Source organism: Dromiciops gliroides, chromosome 1 (assembly GCF_019393635.1).
Source record: "Dromiciops gliroides isolate mDroGli1 chromosome 1, mDroGli1.pri, whole genome shotgun sequence".
NCBI classification, from domain to species: Eukaryota; Metazoa; Chordata; class Mammalia; order Microbiotheria; family Microbiotheriidae; genus Dromiciops; species Dromiciops gliroides.
In genome coordinates this window covers 148,992,736-149,016,908 of record NC_057861.1, presented here as the reverse complement: position 1 = coordinate 149,016,908, position 24,173 = coordinate 148,992,736, and the positions used below count along the sequence as shown (strand labels likewise).

Genomic DNA, 24,173 nt, shown 5'->3' with positions numbered 1-24,173 from the left:
AAAAATGTACTCAGTGCCCCTGTCATCTCTCTACTTATATAAATAATAGAGTAGCTGCAGAGCTATTCGTATTAGTAGGGAGAGTTTCCCAAATCAGGGAAACCCAGGAATTAATTTTAATGTCCATAATATGTCTGTGTATATGTTTTATTTCATTTTCAGACTCTGCAATTTTTACACAAGCTTGTATCCCAGGTTACTATAGATATCTTTCTTATCGACTGGGAGAGACCGAAAGGCAAAGTTCTTAAAGCTGTTGAAGGTAATTTAAATAATCATTTGTGCTCACTCATTCAGAGTGTAGGAAGGGTGGCCTTACCCTTTGTTTTATCTTTCATAACCAGGTGAAGGAGGTCTACGAAGTGCTGCAGTTCCTGTGAGCATATGGAGGACCTATTTTGTAGCAAACGAGTGGAATGAAATTCAGACTGTGAGAAAAATTAACCCCCTCTTGCAAGTGCTTACTGTCCTCTTCTTTTTGGAGGTACATATAAATGACTGATAAAAAGCCTAATGTTAGGTTAATCAAGCTTTATATAAGTGATAACATTTGAAATTCAAAGCAAGAACACTGTAACCATGGCATAAAGCAATGGAGAAACCTTGTTTTTGGGGTTCTGCTCTTTGCCATCATAGAACCCTGGAGGGGAGGAGCTCCAATCAAATGGTTCTCTATCACTGTCCTATGACCAACAAGTGGTCACTGCTTCCTCTGCTAATCCCTGGAATATATAGTTACCAGAAGCATAGACAGCGCTCCCCTTCCCCTTCCCTGGCTACCATTTCTTATTCCAAGCTCTTTATTTTCTTCAGCCAGGTGCCCCATTAGTGAACTTCCTTTGTCTTCCTCTCACCCTCCTTCCATCTTGCACTCATAGAAACTTACCTTTCTTCAGAAAGACCCTACACCACTGGACATCCTCTCCAGTACTGAGTATACCTTTTCTCTAAAACATGGGCCAGCAGGGAGAGTAGGTAGACTTCTTGCTCTCTACTGTCCTCACTCAGCAGCCTCTCTTCATTTTAAGTTGGCTCCATCTATCTCTGTCACCTGGTTCTTATCCTCATCACAGGCACATACTGGTGTCTAGGTCATTTTCTTTCCTTTCTCAAGGAGTTTAGCACCCCACTCTCAATCTTCCTTTCCATGTCAATTCTTGTCCATATACCTAAAACATATGTGTGTATACATATAGTTACATATCATATATATACATACATATAAGGCAGAAGAAAGCAGATAAATTAGGATAGAAAGGAGGGGAGGGAAAACTAGAATATGATGATGCTCTAGAATAAGTTTAGGAGAAATAAAGCACAGGGAAAAAAGGATAAAAGACTGTGGTCAAATGGGGGGGAGGTATAGGAAGTGGGAAATGAAGAGTTTTGTAAATAAATTAAAAGGCCAGAGTGTTTAAGGGAATAGCAACACACACACACACACACACACACACACACACACACACACACACACATACATATATATTTTCTGGCTTTCCCTTCCCTCCTTTCTATCCTAATTTAGTTCCTCTCTTGTGCCTTACTTTCCTCTCTTGGAAATCTCAACCCTATAGTTGGTCAGTTCCACCATATACTGTTCTCTGCTCTTGAATGTCTTGCCCTCTTAATCTGCCTTAGTTCATGCCATGCAAAGCATGAGCTGTGAATTGAACACCACTGGTAAAAGACGTACAAGTGTGCTGAGTGGATCTCCTACAAATATGTGTTGTTTGGTCCTGCTTTGTTGGCAGTTCTTTTATTCTTCCCCAGTTGACTCCCACTCTCTGTAATAGCTGTTCACAACCTTTTCTTCTTTCCCCAAAACTCTTCCCTTCCCTGTTGACAGAGATCCTTGCCTCCTACCTACTGACAATATAGAGACCATCTGTCTCAATCTTCTGCCTTTCCCTTAACCTATGCCCTGGAATCCCTCAACACCAACCCCTGTTCTCTCCTTTAAGAATTTTCTGATGAAAAGGTTGACCTCAATAAGATAAATTCCTCTACTTGTGCCGTGATCACATTCCCTCCCATAGCTTGCCCTTCTGTCATCACCACTCTACTCCCCATCTTCAGTCTCCCTATCTACTGACTGCTTTTCTTCAGTTTATAAACAAGTCGAGGTCTTTCCCATTCTTTTAAAAAAACAAAAAGACAGAGAAGCTTAACCTTCCATCTCCTCAATCTGTGACCCTATAATCATCCCTTTCATTGCCAAACTTAGAAAAAGCTAATGGGGGGGGGGGCATCTCTCCTCCTTATTTCCTTTTCATCCCACTTATTTCTTATTTCCTTGTAGTCTGCTTTGCAATCTCAACTGAAGCTGCATTTTCCAAGGTTACCAACCCTCTATTAATTGCCAAACTCAGTGACCTTTTGCATTCTGACTGCTTCTGTGTCTGACAATGCTGACTGCCCCCCATCCTCTCCTCTTTGTAACACCTCTTTCTCCTGCTTCTCCTACTTAGCAGCAGACCACTTTTTCTTAATCTCCTTTGCTAGAGCACCCTCTAAACCCTCTCTCATTGATCTTATAAATTTCCTTAGGTTAAGTTACTGCTTCTCTGCAGATGACTCCCAGGTTTACATATCTAACTGTAATCACTCTTCTGAGTTCTAGTCCCATATTACCAACTGTCCCACTTCTTGGACCCAAGTTACTTTTGGCATAGGGCTGCAGTTTACTTACATCCATTTTTTTGTCTTTCCATTTTCCTTTGGAGTTGTCATTTTGATTCTTTTGAGGCCGTGCTGTCATGATTTATAGATATATGACATCACTGACTATTATTGTTTAAGAGATGGGAGTTTGTTTTGGTATCATCAAGACCTCTGCAGTTTTCCTAATGCAATCCAATCTACTTTTCTTTTTCTGCTCAGTTCTAGACCTGGTCAATCAACAAATATTTATTAAATAGCTATTGTGTGCCAAACACTGTGCTAGGCACTGGGGATACAAATCCTAGTAATGAAACAATCCCTGCTCTTAAAGAGCTTACATTCTAATAGGGGGAGCAGCAAGTACATATAAAATGCACACAGTTATAATGTGAAGATAAAAGTGAATAAATATTTTTTAAAAGTGAATAAATAATATACAGGTTAAGTAAATACTAAGTAGTTTCTGAATGAGAGCAGTATCAACTGCGGTTATAAGTTTCAGGCAGAAGATGATGTGTAAACTGTGTCCTAAAGGAAGAAAGGGACACTGAGATGGACGTAAAGGAGGGAGTGTGTTCTAGGCACACACAAAGAAAGCGAAACAAAGACAGGATCTTTTATCCTATGAGGGGAGACAACATTCATGTATATATGTGTATTTATAAACAAATACAAAATAATATTTGGAGTTGAGGGGAGGTACCATGTACTTGGGGGGATCAGGAAGGGTGACAGTGGTTCTTAAACTGAACTTTGAAAGAAACCAGGAATCCTAAGACATAGGTGAGAAGGGGTGTATATGATGGAGAACCGATGAAAAAAAATTGAGACTAGAGATAGGACTTTGTTTGGGAGGAACAGGAAGGCCGGTTTGGCTGGACTGTGGAGGGCACAAAGAACAGTAGTATGTAATGAGTATGGAAAGGGAGTTTGTATTTGGCTGTAGAGGTCATAGCCATTGGAATCAATTGAGTAGGGGAGTCACATGGTCACTCATGTGCTTGAGAAACATTACTTTAAAGCTGCTTGGATGGGAGACTAAAGAAGGGAAAGACAACACCAAATAGGAGATGGCTGTGTGACCCAGGACAAGTCACTTAACTTCTTGGTACTCTAGGTGACTTTGTAAGACTTGCTAAGTTGTGGACAAGATACTGACTACATTGGTGCAGGAAGTCCCTCATCAAGAGCTCCATGTACCGCTCAAGTCACAATTCCAGTCCTCATCCATAATTCCAGTGGTTGGATCAGTTCACAGCTGCACCAAGAGTGCATTTCAAAGTCAACAACTTGTTTAAACAGATTGAGTTGTAGTTGCCATGACAATGTGATGTTTTATTTCTTCTTCCTTCTGATTTGTATTTTCCTTTATCTTTGAACTGACCATTCAGTGATAGGACTATTCACAGAAAACAAATTCTGAAATTGCCATTATGTCTGTAACAGATTCTTTCCTATCTGTTAATATATTGTCACTCATGAATGAGAAGCCACAAATTCATCACCTCGTAGGCAGCTTTCTAGTGATGAATTATAAGATTCCAAACCTAAAAACATTCAGTTGAAATTTATTTTTCAAAGGCATCTTTTCTTTTATTACTCTGGTGGGTGCTAACCACGTGATGATGTTCTGAAAGGATGAAAATTGTGCTAAGCAGCGTCTTGTTGAACATGTTTCCTGTGTGTCTGAGTCTGTGTTTGTACTTGTTATATTGGTGCCTTAGCACACAAGGATGGCATTAGGCATGAGTAACAACAACAACATCACCTTTCTACTGAACTTGAGATTTACAAGGTGCTTTTATTGCAACAGCCCTGTGAATAAGTTGGTTCAAGCATTGCGATTCCTATTTTACAGTTAAGGAAGAAAGGTACCATGCCTCTCTTGGGCTTGGGAATCACACAACTTCTGCTGGCAGCTGAGTTTCAAACCCAGCTCTTCTAACTACTTCAGGCTACCTCCCTAATATTCCAGTATCTTGTCCATAGAATTTTAGAGACTAGCTTATAATTTTTGCATAGTCACAAACTGAAATGCTAGATAAAATAATTCATCAACTGAGCATTTTTAATCTTTCTGAGATCCATATTAATTTGAATTGAATATTTTGCATAATGTGTGGTTTTTCTATTTTTATTATGGGTAGAGGAATTTTTTTTGCCCATAAATGTTATCCTTTATATCTTCAGGTTGTTGGATTCAAGAACTTGGCATTAATGGATTCATCTTCTAGTCTTTCAAGAAGCACAAGTGGCTATATAGCGTCTTATAGCCGCATTTTGCGATATGCTGTGTCTACGGCCCTCTGGATTGTCATTGGCACTGTGCAGGTACAGATAATGCCCTTAAGCAGCATTGTCTCATTCTATTTACATATAAAAGCTGTACTCTCATAAAATGGTCCCATCCTGATAGGTAGACAGAGAAAAGGATAATTTTGCTTTGTCCACCACTTACTGGAAATGAAAAGAATCTACTAATGCTCACAAGCACTGGGACAATCTCTTTCCCTGCTTTTGTTCTTGTATTACTGCTAGGAGAACTAATGATCATTTTTATACTTTTAAGTGTTTTTATCACCTACAAATTTTTAAACATTTAAAAATCATAGTGGTATTGACAATGTCTCCTGTAGAACAGTTTCTTTGTACTGCTGATTCTGAAGGGGCAGCAGCATGTCCTTCTCCAGCCCACCGTTGTTCCAAAGTGGATGCTAGACCATCTCAGACTTTAGCCTCTAAGCACAGGGCACAATAGAGGCCCTACTGTGAAGGAGGCTCTATACCCATTTCTGATTTCAGATCCCAGCACCAAAGGGACTAAGGACTGCCTTTGCACTCAGGGACTCTGAGACCAGGATATAACTGGGATGCTGGATATTTTCTTCTTCTTCTTTTTTTTTTTTTGCTGGGCAATGAGGGTTAAGTGACTTGCTCAGGGTCACAGAGCTGGTAAGTGTTGGGTATTTTCTAGGTGTGCTTATCTCTATACTCTTTTGGAATGAAATTCTGGGATAGTGGTAGAGAATGAGCTCAGTCTCTACCGGTAAATCACTACCTTGCTCTTCTTCTGCCTCCAGGACTCAGAACTCCAAGAGGTCTTAGCCTCTAGGAGCCAGAAGGAGAAGAGGGATAGTTCAAAAAAGCCTCTATTTCAGGTCATAGCCTCTTGTTTCTGGGGGCAGTATGGGACGTCTTCTGAAAGGGGCCTAGAGATTTATACAGATCCCAAGTTTCAGTGTCCTGAAGGCTAATTATAAGAGGTCTTTGTTCCAAGGGTATCTTCTAGGTATGCCTTATCTCCCTGAGATACCTGCATAGGGTCTCAGCCCAGTCTCCAGGGACATAATTATCACCTTATTCTATTCTGTCTCTGCCACTAGGGTCTCAGAAATGTAAAATCACCTGAGTTTTTAATAGTTAGAGGCATTGAGGGGCCACACTGACTTTATTTTATGACTTTTAAGAGTAGGGGGCCTGTCAGTCATTCCTGATGATATTTGCAATCCCCTAATCCACTTGAACCCCCAAGTTAGAGTTAATATCTACTGAAGCCAAAATCCTCTTCTCTTCCCTTAGTTCCCCCTATCTGCCATTCCTGTCCACCTCAAACCTTCCACTCCATAACCCACATCCCTCATTGCCATCTGGTTTTAGTGTTATTCTCTGAAATCGCCATGTTACTGTGAAGAGACTTCCCTTTATTTTGGATCTCTTTCACTCCACACCTTCTCTATCTTCTTATGAAAACTTAAGCTGGGGTTTGCACTTCCCTGTTCACTCTCTACATTTCTCTTCTCTTGTGCCCTCAGAGCACTGGTCTAGGAGTCAGAATGACCACACGGCTGCTCCTTTTCCTCTTTCTCCTCTTCCTCTTTCTCCATCAGAGAAGAATCATTTGAAAATCTCTGTCTTTTATCACATCTTGTAATAGGATGTAGAGGCTGGGCAGAACTACAAAAAGAATCATTGACTGAGCTGTTAAAGCACCAGTTTGTCATAAACCTTAAAAAACCAAAAAAAAAAAAACCCCAAACCCCAGAAAACCTTTTTTTTCTTTTGGCAGAGATTGACATTTGCTTAGTGTTTTCCAGGGCTTCCTCTGGGATTTTTATACATTGTTCCAAGCCCATGTTCCTTTGAAAAAGCAATGTGAAGTAACAACTGAGTTTCCAGTTGTCCCATGGGAGTCATTCAAGTGTCTCTGCTTCTAGGTTGGAGCTGCTGCACTTTTCAGGAGACTGCACTGAACTATTAAAGAAAAGTAAAATCTTAGAGGCTAACAAACATCAATTTGGTTTAATGTTTCAGATTTTGTTCTTTGCCATCTTTTATGAGAGATTTATAGAAGATAAAATACGACAGTTTGTTGATTTATGCTCCATGAGCAACGTAAGTACATCTTAACTCTATTTGAAAGTTTTATTTCTTTTTTTAAAAGTTATTAATGAATTAAGACATTTAGAAAAATGAATTTTTATGAACAGATTTACATTGCATTTCTCTATTAATTGTCCATGCTACCCACAACAATCAACCTACAAATAAAATTCTACACATAATTGCAATCAAATACAAATTACTTTTCAACTTCCTTGTTAGTTTGCTCTTCTGAGATTGCTCTCAAATTCCAGTTTTTAACTCCTTTCCCTTTATTGGATCTGCAATGAACTTTACATTTTTCACTCACCCATTTTATTTCCTCCTTTTCTAACAAATATACATAATTTCTTTTCAGAAGCTTTTGGGAACCTTTAGAACTTCATTGTCAGATTTTTATAGTTTTCCAGATACTCCAAAAGTAAGGAGTATGGAAACAATTATAGATCTGGCTTACTTTATTTTGATTAAAGGTTGAGTTGCTAATTGTTCTTTTTCCTTCCCTCTTTATAGATCTCAGTATTTCTCTTATCACACAGATGTTTTGGATATTACATTCATGGTCGATCTGTTCATGGACATGCAGATACTGACATGGAAGAAATGAACTTAAATCTTAAGAGGGAGGCGGTATGTCTAAAGAATACATATTGCTGATGCTCATCTTCCTCACTGTTTGTGGGGAAGTTTTCTCTTGGATTGCGGACTAATATGGCATTATCCATTAGAAAATTCTGGGTGGGTTTGCGGAGGGGAGAAGTCTTGGGAGTTAAAGAAAAAACTAGGAAAAAATTAATTATCAGTAGAATTGATACACACATCTCCAAAGCAATGAAACATCAGATTTTTAAGGCTCATGTGCTTAACTACTCATATCTGTGTTCAGATTTGAGGCTACCCTTTGGAGAATCATTTTCACATACTCTCATACAGTTAAAAATATTTTTTTTATTAAGTGAAATGCCTTTCATTTTTTTGTCTACGAAAATTTTGTCCAGATCTAAACTTTTGAAGCTACTTCAACCCACACTGATTTCTCCCTTCTCTGAAATCCTATTACAATTATGTGGTAATTAGTATCACAGCACTTGTTTATTAATTTTTTCTTGTAGGTTAGTCTCTCTAATGAGATTATAAGCTTCTTGATTGAAAGGACCAAGCCTTATGCCTTTTCTATGTCTACAAAAATAACTAGGCAAATTGTATCAAATGTGGTTGTATAGATAAGTAATAGTAGCTGCTATTTATATAGGTTTGAAAAGTGCTTTACAGATGTTAGTTCATTTTATTCTCACAACACCCCTGAGAGACAGATGCTATTATTATCCCCATTTTACATATGAGGAAATTGAGGCACAGCAAAATTAAAGACTTGCCCAGGATTTACACAGCTAGAAAGTATCTATAAGACCAGATTTGAACTCAGGTTTCCCTAGGCCTCCCAGTCTATCCACTGGGCCACTTGACTATAGTTTTCAAATGTTAAAGTACTATATAAATTTCAGTTACTTCTATTTTTATTATTATAATATTTAGTAAATACTTGTGAATTAATTGAAATGAAGAAAGCCAGTCAAATTTGAAAAACAGTGTACCATTAGGAGCTAACTCTTTGTTCCCAGTTATTTTCAGTGTTCTTGCTTTGGGTTATTTGCTAGCTCTTAACAGACAACTTGAGCTTACATGAGAACTTTAGTCCTTTTAAGCTAGACTCCTTCTCTTTAGTCAGAGAGAGCATCAAAGGAGAAGATAACCCCCTCAACACCTTGTCATTTGGGGTAATTCTTGCTCCTATTTTCCTGTGAGCTCTCTGTAAAGAAGCTTGGGAAGTGTTAGAAGCTTTTCATTTGTCTTTTAGTATCTTGGGGGTACCTTAGTGTAACATGGGTTGTGTAACTTTTCTCTCATTCTCTCCCACTCCTCTTCTGGTCATACGTGTTCTCATTGATACATTTTATGCCACTTTTTACATGTAAACTGTAAATATGTGATAGTGGAGTTGTGTCTAGCATGTATTTTGTCATTAAAACAAAACTACTCTGGGGCGGCTAGGTGGCGCAGTGGATAGAGCATCGGCCCTGAATTCAGGAGTTCCTGAGTTCAGGTCCGGCCTCAGACACTTGATACTTACTGGCTCTGTGACCCTGGGCAAGTCACTTAACCCCCATTGCCCCGCAAAACAAAACAAAACAAAACAAAACAAAAAAACCCAACAAAACTACTCATGGTGAAACATCAAGGTGAGTTGTAATGGAGGTTTTTAATTATTAGATAAACCATTATGATTAACTTAGTGGCAGTCCTCTGTGCTCTTTATCATTTTAATTTTTCCAAGGTGATGGGTTAACTTGGCATAGCAGCAGAAGTGCTGGACTGGGAGTCAGAGAACCTATGTTTCAGTCCTGACTCTCCCCCATCAGTTTCATTATCTGTAAAGTGGGGCGTTTGAAGTATGTGACTTCTAAGGTCCCTCTGTGATCCTATAATCAGTGACTTGTGGTCTTGTATCATCACCATAAGGATATTATTGTGAGGTCAACAACCTTTTGAAACATTGAGGTGTTTGGGATTATTGGAATTATGGTGCAGTTTCCCCCAAAGCAATCCAACCTAAACATTCCTCTTCTTCAATTCGGGGACCAGTCACTACCCATCTGTAGCATTTGCCTGAAACATGATATTAAATTTTGGCCTTTTCACATTTCCTGCAGAGATAATGCAGGTCAACTTTCATGATTTTTCTGCATTTTAGGATATAACTTAAATGGATATATTTAAATGTTAACACAAATTAAGAATAAAAAGAATAGTTAAAGGTATTTACCATAAGTGATCTTCCTTTCATTAAAAAAGATATTGAATAGGGGGCAGCTAGGTGGCACAGTGCCCTGTATTCAGGAGCACCTGAGTTCAGATCTGGCCTCAGACACTTGACGCTTATTAGCTGTGTGACCCTGGGCAAGTCACTGAACCCTCATTGCCATGCAAAACAAACAAAATAACGAACTAATCAACCAATGGGTGTTTATGGAGACCTTTACTTATGTGCTCATTATTAGAAGGGTTGCAGAAGAATACAGAGCATGTTCCCTCCATTTAAGAAACTAACACTGTAATTGCAAAAACCAAATTAACACTTGTGAATCAACATAGAAAAATATAGCTATAGTTAAAGGCTGAATTGTGTGGTCTGAAAGTTATGGTAAGTGCTATTGAAAATAAGAGGAAGAGGTGCAGTTAGGTGGTGCCGTCGATAGAGCACTGGCCCTGGATTCAGGAGGACCTGAATTCAAATCCGGCTTCAGACACTTAACACTTACTAGCTGTGTGACCTTGGGCAAGTCACTTAACCCCAATTGCCTCACCAAAAAAAAAAAAAAAGAAAGAAAGAAAAAAGAAAAGAAAATAAGAGAAAGAAATCACTGAAACCATGGAATAGTTAGATCAGACATTATGGAGGAGGTATGACTTCAACTGGTCTTCAAAGCACAGGTAAGATTTGGACAGTCAAGGAGAAGAGGACAAAATGCCCTTGTAGTTCACAGTTAAAGACAGTGGATAGAGCACTGGGCCTGGAGACAGGGTTCAAATGTTACCTCAAATACCAATTGTGTCACCCTGGGCAGGTCACTTAACCTTTCTCTACCTCAGTTTCCTCAGCTATAATTTGGAGATAATAATAGTACCTACTTCCCAGGGTTGTTGCAAGGTTGAAATGAAGTAATAGCTTAGCACAGTGACTGGCACACAGAAGGTACTTAATAAATGTCTATTCCCTATTCCCTTTCCCCTCTTCCTTATTCAAACCTATGGAAGGAAAGTCAATAGATGTCTGATTTTTTGCCTTAATTACTCAGCCACAACATTTCAGTAACTTCTTATTTAAATTAGTTTAGGATATGTTTAATTTTTAGTTAAACAATTCTAAAGGAAACATTTACATTTTTTATATATCTTTATTAAAATTGAGTGAATTAGTCACTCACCTAAAATATCCAACTTTTTCTACAAAGGACAATAAAATTAATGAATTTGTAAAATACAGCTTTTTTTAACTATAGCTTTTTAAAAATGTGATAGAATATTTGGTCAGTAAGTAAATTTGAACCAAAAGAAACTGAAGGCATGTATAAAGTAGAAGAAGAAAAAAACATCTTCTCAATCACTAAAAATTAAGAAAATTTAGTTTTTTAAAATTTAAAATCTATTACCAAGAATTTTTGTGAAGTGAAATGATTTATTCCCAGGCTAAGAAGAATTATGGTTTTTGAGGTAAATGAACTTTGTTTTAATCTTTCACATCTTAACATAATTTTTTTAATTACATAGGAAAATTTGTGTAGTCAAAGAGGTTTGCTACCCAACACAGATGGTCAGACCTTTCAGATTTCCATTTCAAACAAAATGAGACAGCATTATGACAGAATTCATGAAACACTAACAAGGGTAGGTATAAAAAAAAAACTAATTGAGATGTAAAAAATATTTCATATAATTTAAACACCAAAGATATAAATTTATCTCTCTTTTTTCACATTAGAAAAATGGCCCTGCTCGACTATTAAGTTCATCGGAAACTACTTTTGAACAGAGTGTTAAAGCTTATCATGCCATGAATAAATTCCTTGGCTCATTCATTGATCATGTATGTATTTTTATATTCATATTAAAATGAAAACAGCCTTTCAGTAATTCATTTTGAAAAAACATTTCTATTTATTCAACTAAGTAGATGAACAACAAAAAGAAGTCTTTGGTTTTGCTTGTGGGGGAGAGTGTTTCTATTTTTGTTTTTGCATTTTTGCTACCAAGGTCTGCATGGCTTTGTTTTGTTATATTGGTGCCTTTTTATATCACATTTGTTTCAAAGCATATCTATTACCCACCTACCTAGAGAACCTTCTTTTTAACAAAGGTTGAAAAAAAGGAGAAAAATGTCAACAAGACCAACCAATACATCAGCTACATTATGAGATAACATAGGCAGTGCTATTCTCCCAAACACTCTTGCAACTTCTATGAAGTTTGGAGGGAAGGATACATTCTTAGATTCTCAGGGTCAGGCTTGGACATTACAGTTTCACAGTGTTCAGTTTCACTTTATTATTCCTCTCATTTACATTCAGTATAATCATTGTTTATATCATGTGTATGGTTCTGCTTATTTCCTTCTGCATCAGTTCATGTACGTCTTTAAAAAAAAAAATCTGTTGTTTCTCACAGTGGAATAATACCGTATTACATTGTGTACCTCAGTTTGTTTAGCCATTCCCCAATTTATGGGTACCTACAGTGTTTCCAGTAATTTCCTGTCATAAATAGAGCTGTTGTGGATATTTTTGTAAAGATGGAACCTTTCAATCTTTTGACCTTTTTGGAGGAATATACTTGGCAATAAGATCAAATAAGTCAAAGGATATGAATGTTTTAGACATGTCTTACTATATATAATCCTATAGTGCTTTTCAATATCAGGTTAAATTATAAAGGATAAGAAAAAGGTGAATAAGATAAAACTAAAGTGGAATAAGATAAAGCTAATAGTGGAATGAATGTGGCTCAGTCACTTTCTAGTTTGGCCAAGTCCCTTCACCCCAAGACTACTCATGTATAATTTATGTTGAATTGTTTGAGTCCTTGGGGTGGGGGAGGGAGGAAGAGAAGTTGGAACACAAAGGTTTTTTTTTTAATGATGTCAAAATTTGCTTTTACATGTAATTTGGAAAATACAAATCTAAAAAAAAATGAGGGGATTAGACAAAAAAAATTTTAGTTTTCTCATCTATAAAATAGGTTTAAGTAATGCAAAGTATGTTGTAAATTGTAAAAGGCCATATAGATAAAGATGGTAGTAATGTAAACAAAAGTCATTCTCCATCCTAAGGATGAAGATTTTATACCTATAAAAATAAGGTGAGTTATAATGGAGAATGGTGATGATTAGACAAACCATGTAGATTCACTTCATGTATACCAAAGCTTCTTAAACTGTAGGTCATGACCCCATGTGGGATTGAGTAACTGAATTCGGGGCAATAGTAAAAGGTTATGTATACCTATTTTATATACCTATATACCCCAGGTCCTGTAAAAATTTCTCAGGCAAAAAGGGGTTGTGAGTGGGAAAAGTTTAAGAAGCCTTGTTCTATACATACACTTAAATATTGTTCTGGGACACAAAATAATTAGTGAATTGTAATAAGAATTCGTTATCATTAAGCAAAACATTGAGATTCACTCTACCTATAGTAAAAGTTGTTCTCAGATACAAAGCAATTAGTGTGTTACATATTACAGATATATTTTCCCTCATGAAATAAATGATATTCCTGAGTAGATGCATGTAAAAATTTTTTTGTAAGTCAAAACTAAATTTAAGTATTTTACAGGTTCCTATATAAAGGATTTCTCACACGAATTTTATGTTTAAAAAAATTTTGTACTGATGATAAATACTAATTTAACAGTGTTCAGATTTCAGTTATCTGGCTTTTTAAAAGTAAACTACATGTGTACGTTATTCATATTTTATCTTTCTTTTGGGTATAAATTTATTGAAATGTATTCACTTCTCCTTGTGAAACTGCTTTGTCTTTGTTAGGTTCATAAGGAAATGGATTACTTTGTGAAAGATAAATTGCTTCTTGAACTAATTCTTGGTATGGAATTCATGGAACCAGTGGAAAAAAGCATCTTCTATAATGGTATTATTTTTAAATTACTTTGGTATATCTGGAGTTTTTTCTTCAAAATCTGAAAAAATAAACATTGTGAGTTAAATTTTTTTATTTATGTGAAGGTGAAGAGAATTGTAACTAACAGTCAATATCTTGGAATCCTAATCTTTCACCAGTCATATAGTTTTTTGCCAAGTCAAAGGAGGCATCCAAATAAAAGGCTGATTTCATAAGAAAGGATTGAAGACAAGTTTCAAAACCTCTTTACATTACAACTAGAGGAAATGTCAAACTGCAATATAGGCTGATAGTAGTGTGGGTTTTTGTAAATCCAGGGAAACCTTTCAAGCTTTAGTGCTATGTGCCAATTCAGCTAGTAATTCTTTGCATATAATTGGATAAAAAAATTTCTGATGGTTACCTTTATTTCTACTTTAATTGTTGTGAATTTTCCTATTTCATTTTTGAAACAAACTGTTTGACAGCTAGGTGGCGCAGTGGATAAAGCACTGGCCCTGGATTCAGGAGGACCTGAGTTCAAAGTTAGCCTCAGACACTTGACACTTACTAGCTGTGTTACCCTGTTCAAGTCACTTAACCCTCATTGCACCCCCCCCCCACAAGAAAGTAAGAAAAAGAAACAGTTTGGTTTACTTCTTTTTAAAGACAGACTAGCATTTATTTTATTAGTGTGTTTTTTTCCAAAAAAAAATTCTTACAGAAATACTTACACATCAATATATTCCTATCTAATTTTTAGCTTATACTCATTATTTTAAAAAGTGAAGCACCTTTAACAGCAATAGTTGACAAATCTTGTGTCTCACTATAAAAAGGAAGTCTCTCAAACTTTTGATAAATGCTTTTTTGATCCTAAAAAATTTTACAACCTTTAGGAGGAAAGAATGAGATTGATTTAAAGAGTTGTTGTTTGGTTGTGTCTTACTCTCCATGACCCCCATGGACAAAGTCCACAGGGTTTTCTTGCAAAGATACTAGAGTGGTTTACCATTTCCTTTTCCAGTGTGTTCCCATTTTATAGATAGGGAACTGAGGCAAAAAGGTGTCAAGTGACTTGCCCAGGGTTACATAGCTAGTAAATTTCCTAGGCCAGATTTTTTTTTTTTTTTAGTGAGGCAATTGGGGTTAAGTGACTTGCCCAGGGTCATACAGCTAGTAAGTGTTAAGTGTCTGAGCCTGGATTAGAACTCAGGTACTCCTGACTCCAGGGCCAGTGCTCTATCCACTGCGCCACCTAGCTGCCCCTAGGCCAGATTTTTTATCTCAGATCTTCCTGACTCTAGGTTCAGCACTTTGTCCACTGTACCACCTAGCTTCCCCCTTAAACAGAATACTGGCACAGAAATTCTGTTGTAACTAGTCCCACCCCCTGGGTCTTAGGCTGACTTAGTGGGGACACATAATGCAGTCAAGGGAATAAACTTGTCCTGAGATTGAGCTGTAGGACCTGAGTTCCCATCCTGCTCCAAGATTCTTTTATTTGTAAAATTCTGTGAAATCTGAATTATCACTCGCATTCTTCCCTAGACTGAATACTGCCACTACATTTTTATTCATATTACACAATTTTTTCCTGCTGCAGTAGGTTTTTTTTAAAATGTATGTGCCTTTCTCAAGGATGCGATCAGAGGCTTTCAGTGATTTAGGCTTCTTTGTCTCTGACCTTCTCAGGCTTGGTCCAGGATTCTCTAGGTCTCCTCTCTCCTCTCAACAGCAATTTGCTGACTAGGGTCTCGGTTGAAGGTTACAGACCTCATGCTTAATGGGTTTTAGGGATTGATTTATGAAAGCGGTAGGTGCATTGAAAGGAACCCTCTCGTCACTAGGAACTGACTATTTGTAGTTTAAGACCATACTCTGTGGTTGTTTCAAAGACCATGCAAAGAGAAGTTCTCAGGGTTAATTTAGCTTTTAGTTAGAACAGAGAGGGTTTGCTTAGCACAGGACAGCCGCATGCTGGAAATGCTAACAGCTGATGAACTGTAAATGTGTGTTTATTTAGGAATAAATGTTGGACATTGTTGTTAGTTCTTCACAAAATGGAATAGTCGTCAGATCTCTCCTCTGGCTCTTACAACTAGTCAACAAGGAACTTCTTTCAGCCATAGTTTTCCATGGTGTGCCTTTTTTAGTGGGTTTTCATATGCTGTTCTGAATCATCCAAATTTTAATTGTTTTATTTTTAAAAATCTATTTTTTAAAAACCTAGCTTATATCTTAAAGTGTTTTTTCTCTTACAGATGAAAATTATTCTTTCAGCAATGTTCTCTATTATGGAAATGAAGCCACTATTTTTATCTTTGATATACTATTTTTCTCTGTTGTGGATCTGGCTTCTCAGGATTTTGTTCTTGCAGCTGTTCTTACTTATTTACAACAAGAGGTAAGTCTGTAATTGTTACTCTGCTGTTTTTTAAGTGACATCATTTATGAGAAGTAGATAGTAATTAGTAACAATCTCTTCTTTCATCAAGAAAGTGGAAGTGTACCTGGCCCAACACATGCACACACACACACACATGCATGAGAATATAGCTTTGTCTTTTTGGTTGTCTGCTATTATCCTACTCCCACCTTTCAGAGTTAATAGAATTTAAAATATTGAGGCCTAATGATGTGGTCATAAGAAAGAGAGATTATGGCTGAGGAGAAAGACAGGAGGGAAGAGAAATAGAGAAAGAAGAGAGCAAGCAAGGTAAGCAAGTGAGAAGCAAGCAGAGAGAGAAAAGAAAGTCAAGTCAAGAAGCATTTATTGAGTACCTTCTGTATTCCAGGCACTGTGGGAAGTGTTGGAGATAGAAAGAAAAGTAAAAACAGTGCCTGGCCTCAAGGAACTCACAATCCAATGGGGGAAATAATATATAAACATCTATGTACAAACAAGATACACATAGGATAATCTGGAGCTTATTTTAGAGGGACTTAATTCACTAGCATAAGGGGGATAGGGAAAGACTTAGACAGAAGGGGAGATTTTTGCTAAGACGTAAAGGAGGCCAGGGAAATCAGGAGGTGGAGCTAAGGAAGGTGGAAATTTCAGGCATGTGGGACAGCCACAGACACTTCCTCACCGTGTGATCCTAGGCAAGTCACTGAATGTCTCTTCATCTCCATCTCCTTGTCGATAAAATGGGAATAATAAATCTACCTTCTTGAGTTGTGAGGATGAAATGAGTTAATATTTATAAAGCACTTTGCAACCTTAAAATACCATCTAAATGCTGGCTGTTACTATCAACATTAGGCAGCATAAGGAAAGTCTAGATTTTTTACAACTCTACAGTACAAAAATTTGTTATGTGTAATATATAGCTTACTGGGATTAAAAGCACTTGCTCCTAGCTGGGATTGACCTATTCCAGCTATGTGATCCTAATTAAATAACTTCATTAGATGATCTCTAAGTCAACTTCCAATTAGAAGTCCTTGGATCCTGTTCTTTTTATCATGGGCTGAGCATCTAAAATCAGAACAAGCAAAGCGGGGGCGGGGCTCGGTTTGTTTTACTCTCTCTCTCTCCTCCCTCTGACCAACAACTCTTGTAGAAAAAGGTTGCCTTCATGGGTGGGTTTTGTTTTTTTAAGTGAGGTAATTGGGGTTAAGTGACTTGCCCAGGGTCACACAGCTAGTAAGTGTTAAGTGTCTGAGGCCACATTTGAACTCAGGTACTCCTGACTACAGGGCTCTATCCACTGTACCACCTAGCTGCCCCTATGGGTGGGTTTGAATTCTGCAGTGGGGTGTCAGAGTCCCACTGAGACATGGCAGTGTCACTAAGTTAAGGGAGCTGATAGTTTGGACTTCTCTGAAAATATTTAGAATTCCATTCAGGGGGACAGGGAAGAAGGAGAGGCAAAACCTGGAAACCCCAGAGGAAGGTCTGAGAGGGAAAATGGCTCTCTGTGTATGTCTGTGTGTGCACACAGGTTATTGCCAGCACCAAAGCTAAGTAATGTTATTTTAAAAAACACTTTTGTGTTTTTATGTTATGTTGAAATAAGTACTTTAAATATTATTTGGGATTTTAAATTCTATAATTGCTAACACAATTTATGCCATTGTAATTTCCTCTCTTGATTGACTGGGCATGCACGCCCATGTATATGTGTGTATATAATATATACATATACACACATGTATATGTACATGTATGCATTGTGTGTATGCATTGCACATTTGTTGTTCAGTCATTTTTTAGTCATTTATGACTTTTCATGACCCTATTGGGAGTTTTCTTGGCAAAGATACTGAAGTATTTTGCCATTTTCTTCTCCAGTTCATTTTATAGATGAGGAAACTGAGTGTGGAAGTATGTTTAACATGATTGTAATGTATAGCCTATATCGGATTGCTTGCTGGCTTCAGGAGGAGGGAGGGAGGGAGGAAAATTTGGAACTCAAAATCTTACAAAAATAAATGTTGAAAACTGTCTTTACATGTAATTGGAAAAAAATAAAATACTGTTGAGGAAACTGAGGCAAATAGGGTTAAACGACTTACCCACGGTCACACAGTATCTGAGGCCAGAGTTGCACTCAGGAAGAGGAGTGTACCTGACTCCAGGCCCAGAACTCTATCTACTGTGCCACCTAACTGCCCTAGCATGTATGCATACATGTGTTTATACATATACATATATGTATATATGCCACCACATGAAATAAAATTTCTGGAAAACAGTTTTTTTACAAAATGCGATTACTTTTCCATGCATTTAAAATTAATTTTAAAGTATATTTTTCATACTTAATATGATATTCTCAACTATTAAATAAATATCCAAAGAGAAAAAAAAATCTTGCTTCATGAGAGCTGAAAAATCAAAAAGGACTTTTAGCTTCCTATTATCTGTGTGTCTATATATACATTTACATGAATATACATATATATGTATACACACATATATATGTGTAAAATTCAATTAATACCCCTTTAAGTAATGAGGAGCATAAAAATGGCTTCCAGATACAGAAATTTTCTTTTTATAACAGTGAAAAAACAAATGATGATGATATAAATAAACATACCAAGGTATTAAGAGTATGGGTTATTTTTCAGAGTAAATAATTAAAGAAGCTATTTGAAATTCTATACAGATGTTAAACTATTTGCACATTGCTTTTTATTCTGAATTATTTTTAATATTCATTTCAGGTTTTTAGGTTTATCCGTAATACAGTAGGGCGGAGGAATTTGGCATCTAAAACTTTGGTGGACCAAAGATTTCTTATTTAATTAATTCAAAGGATGAATCAAGATACTGTACAATCATGGCACAAAATAGTTGTGAGTTTTGGGTTGGTTTATCATATTTTTAAAACGGTAATGGTACTCTTTTTTATTCTTATTTTATCTGCTGAAAGATTTATTTTTTATAATAAATATTTTTATAATATGCCTTATGAGTATATTAAATGGTGTGCTTAGAAGTATTGTGTCTTCATTATGTATGGTACTTAAAAGTCAAAGGAAATGTGAGATATCATCTATCACTGAGGCAAAATTATAAGGCCTTTCTTTGCCTTTGTAGTGTGGCAGCTGTTTGACAGTCATAGAATATGACTTCCCCACCCCCCCACCACCTGTGCACACATACATGTGATTTGTCTCTGTAGTTCCTCTGCTGATTGAAAGTCACTCAAAATTTACTTGATTCTCTGATTGCCAACCTCAGATTTAAGTCATGCTATTTTAAAGCATTTGTATTCTACATGTTATGTTGGAATAAGCATTTAAATGTTAGTTGAGATTTTTAATTTTGTAATTACTGACACAGTGTATGTCATCATAATTTTTTCCCTTGACCGGCAGGAGACTCAGCGAATTAACTGTTTTGACTAATAAATATTTCATGAAACAGTACCTATATAGTCTGTAAACTACATATGTTGACATATTCTTTCCACAAAGAATATCTATTAATATGGTTTCATATTTTATACTTTATTATTAATGTTCAAGCATTCTCTTTCTATGTGGCTTTATTAACCACTTTTCATTATTGTAGGCAGTGTTTCATAATTATGTTTCAAAGTTTGTAATAGTTCCAATACATACATTATCATGTTATTTGTACAAAATGTCACATTGAAATCAAACCCTTCTACATTGCATTTACACATTTACCATAGTTTGCAAAGAAAATGGAGAGAGAAATATTAGGATCCAGAATATATAATACAAGTTAGAAGGCATGTAATTATTATGAAGTGATATTCTGTAATAATCTTAATTTGCCCTTAAGATCCTCTTTCTGATTTATAATTTTTTGGACAGTATATCACATTTTAGAGTTTTAATAGTTTTAATACATTTCCCAATTAAATGTCTTTCATTGTTGTAAATACTGTCATGTAAATACTGTTTTTATTGGACTTTTGTTAATTGGTAATGTATAATAAAACACTTGGTATTTGTGATTCTTGTGTATGTGTTGTTTTAGAATAGGATCACCAGCTTTTATTAGATATAATCTACTCTTCATTTCCCCCAAATCTTAAAATTAAAATATAGCATAAAATGAGTGGAAAGGAGGATCAGTTATTGCTGGTAATGTAAAGCAAAAAAATATTGATAATGTAGTCACATAGATAGATAGGTTGATAGATGGATAGATGGATAGAGAGATAGAGAGATAGATAGATAGAGAGAGAGATAGAGCAAGCGAGCAAACATATATTAAGTGATAACTATGTACCAGACGCCAATACTAAACACTAGAGGAACAACGCCCCCCTGCCCAAATCAAGCAGAATACTCTGACCTCAGGGAGCTTACATTCTGATGGAGGAAGACAATACCCAGAAGGGTACAGGGGACAAGGGGGAGAGTTACTGTGGCCAAATAGTGGGGAAATAATTGGTGGGAAGTGGACCCTGGCTGGATAAGGTAAAAATTCATTCCTCAGGTTCAGGGATAGAGCCCAGCCCAGTGGAAGGAGATGAAGATTATTATAACCTAAGAGCAAGACTGCATGGTGAGGAGGCAAAGGAGTAGAAGTTGTGTTTATGACTATCTGGTTGGGATAAGTGAAGAAATCTACATAAACTCATAATTGGAAAGGACCTCTAATCAAATCCATACCTGATAGGAATTTCCTGTACAATGTCCCCTTCAATTGGTTATCTGACTTCTACTTTATGACTTCAACTGGGGGAAAACCAACCGACCTCTAAAGGCATTATATTTCTTTACCTTTCCTCTCCTGTTATCATATCCCCCCCTTTTTAAAATTCAGCTTTTGTCTTGTAATCTTCCTTTAAATTCAATTCAGCAGGCATTTAAAAAAGTTTTTTGTCTTTATATCATTTCTGGGGAATAAACTCCCTTCCTATTCCCATTCCCCACATTTAATCTTTGTGACAAAAACTGTCATTAAGCACTGATATAGTAACTGCATCTGACAAGGTATGGAACATTCTGCCTTAGTAGTGCCCCATCACTGCTGTGAGGAGAAAGGTCAACAAAGATTTATTGATCACCTACAATACAATAGGCATTGTGCTGCCTATTGGGGGATACACAGACAAAACCAAAAACAGTTCTTGCACAGTGAGCTTATAGACTGCCAAGGTAATCTATCCCCTTAATAATAAATGCCCTCTAAACATCTCTGCCTATGGTTTTACTAAATCAAATACTTCAGAACTACCTATTACAAAGGTTCCTGATTGGCCTCTCTGCTGCTATCCTCTCCCTCTCCAAGCTCCATTGGAAAAAAAAATCCTCCACACAACTGTTAAGAACTATTTTGCTGAAACAAAGGGCCCTGTCAGGGCTTGAAATGTCATAAATGGCTCCCTATACCTTCAATGCTTAAATACTTTGAAGGCTCTTGTGATCTCACAGATCTGTTTCTTCCATTGTTGCAAATCACCCCGCCCCCCCCTCAGCCCCACCACATCTTCTCACGTTGCTGCATAATTCTTCCGTCCTGTCCTAGATATTCTCTATGGAAGATTTCATGTGCTAGGTTTCTTTCTAATTCATGTGCATAACTGAAACACTCAAAATGGCCATCTTCACCTCAATAATGAGACAAATCGACCTCCTTTTCTTATTTTATATCTCTTTCATCTCTTTGCTACTTCTCAAATGTAGGTCATTGTTGGAAATATAATGCTTACTTGCATCCTTTATCTCTTGGGTGACTTAGACATAAGAAATGTTATTATAATCAGTATTGAACATTTGTGTTCATCAATAAGAATTTATTAAGCACCTACTGTATACTGGACACTTAGGTAGGCACTGCAGATGTGGAGCACAAAATGACACAGTCCCAGCCATGGAGGAGTTTACATTCTATTGGGAGAGATAACACGTATGCAAGTATACACACACAAAAAAATGCAAGATAATTTTTGGGAGGGAGGGAGCGAGAGGAAACTAGCAGCTTGAGGGACCAGGAAAGGCTTGATATAGAAGGAAGCCCTTGAACTGAGCCTTGAAGGATTTAGGGATTTTAAGAGGTGGCATGAGAAAGGAGTGAATGCTATTCCTGGGGGACAGCCTGTACAACAGTGTGGAGGTGGGATATGGTGGATCATGTAAAGGATAGAAGAAGGAAAGCTTGACTGAATTGAAGAATGTGTGACGGGAAGCTACATCATATTCTGGGATTGAATGCAGTCAGTGCAATAACAACACGGACATCTGGAGAACCTCACTGTCCCCGGGGAATCTCTTCCATTTCCACTTTGTGTAGGATTTCTTTCATGCTAGTGACAAATAGCTTTGTCGAGTCTACGTGTCTGGATTGACACGAATAATCAGAGGGTCACTGAACAGATTGGTCTCTGTTGTTGAGCACATCAAGGAATCTTACATCCTCTTAACATGTGCGTGAGACTTGTTGAAGGAGAACTTTGAAGGTGACCTTTTTTGTCAGTTTTTTTCTAATAAAATACACATCGATTTTTCTAATCAACAAAAACCAAAGAGGGGTATTTTGTATTCATCGGACCTTTGGCCAGTCATGTGACTGTAAAGATATGGTCTGCATGGATTATGAAAGCCTGCCTGTTACTTATATTTTCAGCAAGGATTCTCTGTCTCTGTCTCTCTCTATTTGCATGTAGATTATATATGTATGTATGTATATATATATGTATACATACACATATGTAATTTTCATAAAGGTTTTCTAAAGATATGGAGGTGTGCTATGGGTCATGAGCTAATCATGTCCTCTTGACTACCCTTTTTGGGATAATATCATCCTTTTTTCCCCTTTATCTTTTCACTCCCTTCTGACATCTCTCTTTTATAAAATGATCCCCCATACACCTTTAAGCAAATCCAACCAACATAGTGACCACTTCTGACTTTGGATACTACATTACATATCCATGATTCAACCTTTCTCCTGAGAAGGAATGGTTCTTTATCATTTTTCCAGTGCCAAGATTGTTCATTACGTTTTCATCACAGTTCAGTTTCTGTTACTGTTATCAATTTATATTACAGTGGTCATTTTGTATACTGTTTTCTTGGTTCTGCTTTCTTCACTTAGTTTTATTCATGACAGTGCAATCTAGGCACAGGGGAGAACAAATACAAAGGCAGAGAGCTGGCAGTTGGAGTGTCATGAATATGTACACAGATATGTGAATACAAAGTGCATAAAAAATACATTTTCTCTGCTTTCCTGTAGAGCGTAAGTTCCTTGAGGGCAGGGACCATTTCTTTTTTCCCCTTACATCTACAGGTCCTGATGTAATAACATATATAATAGGCAAATAAATAAAATTCAATGTCAAGAATCAAATTGAATGACCAGAATACTTGTGGATAAATTGACATAAAGAAAACAATTTTCAAAAATCTAGGATTTTATTTTGTTCCTCATTTATTTGAGGTCCCCCAAAATGTATTTCTAAATTACAGTTATTTTCCTTTGTTTTCTTACAAAGCACACCATTTTTTCACTACCAGACTCATTATTCTTCCTACATTGCTTCGATGCTCAGTTCCTGTGATTTTTATTGCATCCGCCTTATCCAGCACTCATTTTTCAGAAATGCATGAGAAATATTCCCATCATTTATTATGAAACTTGTTTGAAAGTCACACATAGTTCCTTTGCAGGGTGCTGGATTGTGGCATTGCCTCATTATTGGAATCACACAGATCTGACCCTGTACGTGGAACTTTTAACAAATACTTAACCCTCTTAAGTCAATGGCTATACTAAATGTGGAAGTTATGAAAACATGCCCTTTGAGACAGCATTTTTGTTTGCTTATAAGGAAAATCTGCAATAACTAATTGTAATTATGACATTACTATTCTTGTAGTAAAAGCCCTTATATTTTGGGGGAATGAAAATGTTTGTGACATTTTAATATGATTTTTACTATTTAAAATAATTTTGTAACTTTTTTGTAATTTTGTAACAGTTCAAAATCTCTATCTTAGTTTTAGAAACTGTGA

General features: G+C 36.7%; 1 protein-coding gene across 4 annotated transcripts in view; it reads left to right on the top strand.

Annotated features, from left to right (window-relative positions):
- TMEM67 (transmembrane protein 67) overlaps nt 1-20,128 on the top strand; it is a 76,578-nt gene extending 56,450 nt beyond the window's left edge. For 3 of the 4 annotated variants that reach the window (XM_043979073.1, XM_043979075.1, XM_043979076.1), the window contains 10 exons: nt 163-262; nt 345-484; nt 4,852-4,992; nt 6,973-7,053; nt 7,555-7,671; nt 11,371-11,487; nt 11,582-11,686; nt 13,643-13,745; nt 15,980-16,122; nt 18,894-20,128. In XM_043979073.1, the coding sequence (XP_043835008.1) occupies nt 163-262; nt 345-484; nt 4,852-4,992; nt 6,973-7,053; nt 7,555-7,671; nt 11,371-11,487; nt 11,582-11,686; nt 13,643-13,745; nt 15,980-16,122; nt 18,894-18,974 (1,128 nt within the window). In that variant the 3' untranslated portion in view covers nt 18,975-20,128. The remainder of the gene's footprint in view (nt 1-162; nt 263-344; nt 485-4,851; nt 4,993-6,972; nt 7,054-7,554; nt 7,672-11,370; nt 11,488-11,581; nt 11,687-13,642; nt 13,746-15,979; nt 16,123-18,893) is intronic. The other variant, XM_043979074.1, reaches the window with a different exon arrangement.
- Nucleotides 20,129-24,173: the final 4,045 nt, after the last annotated feature.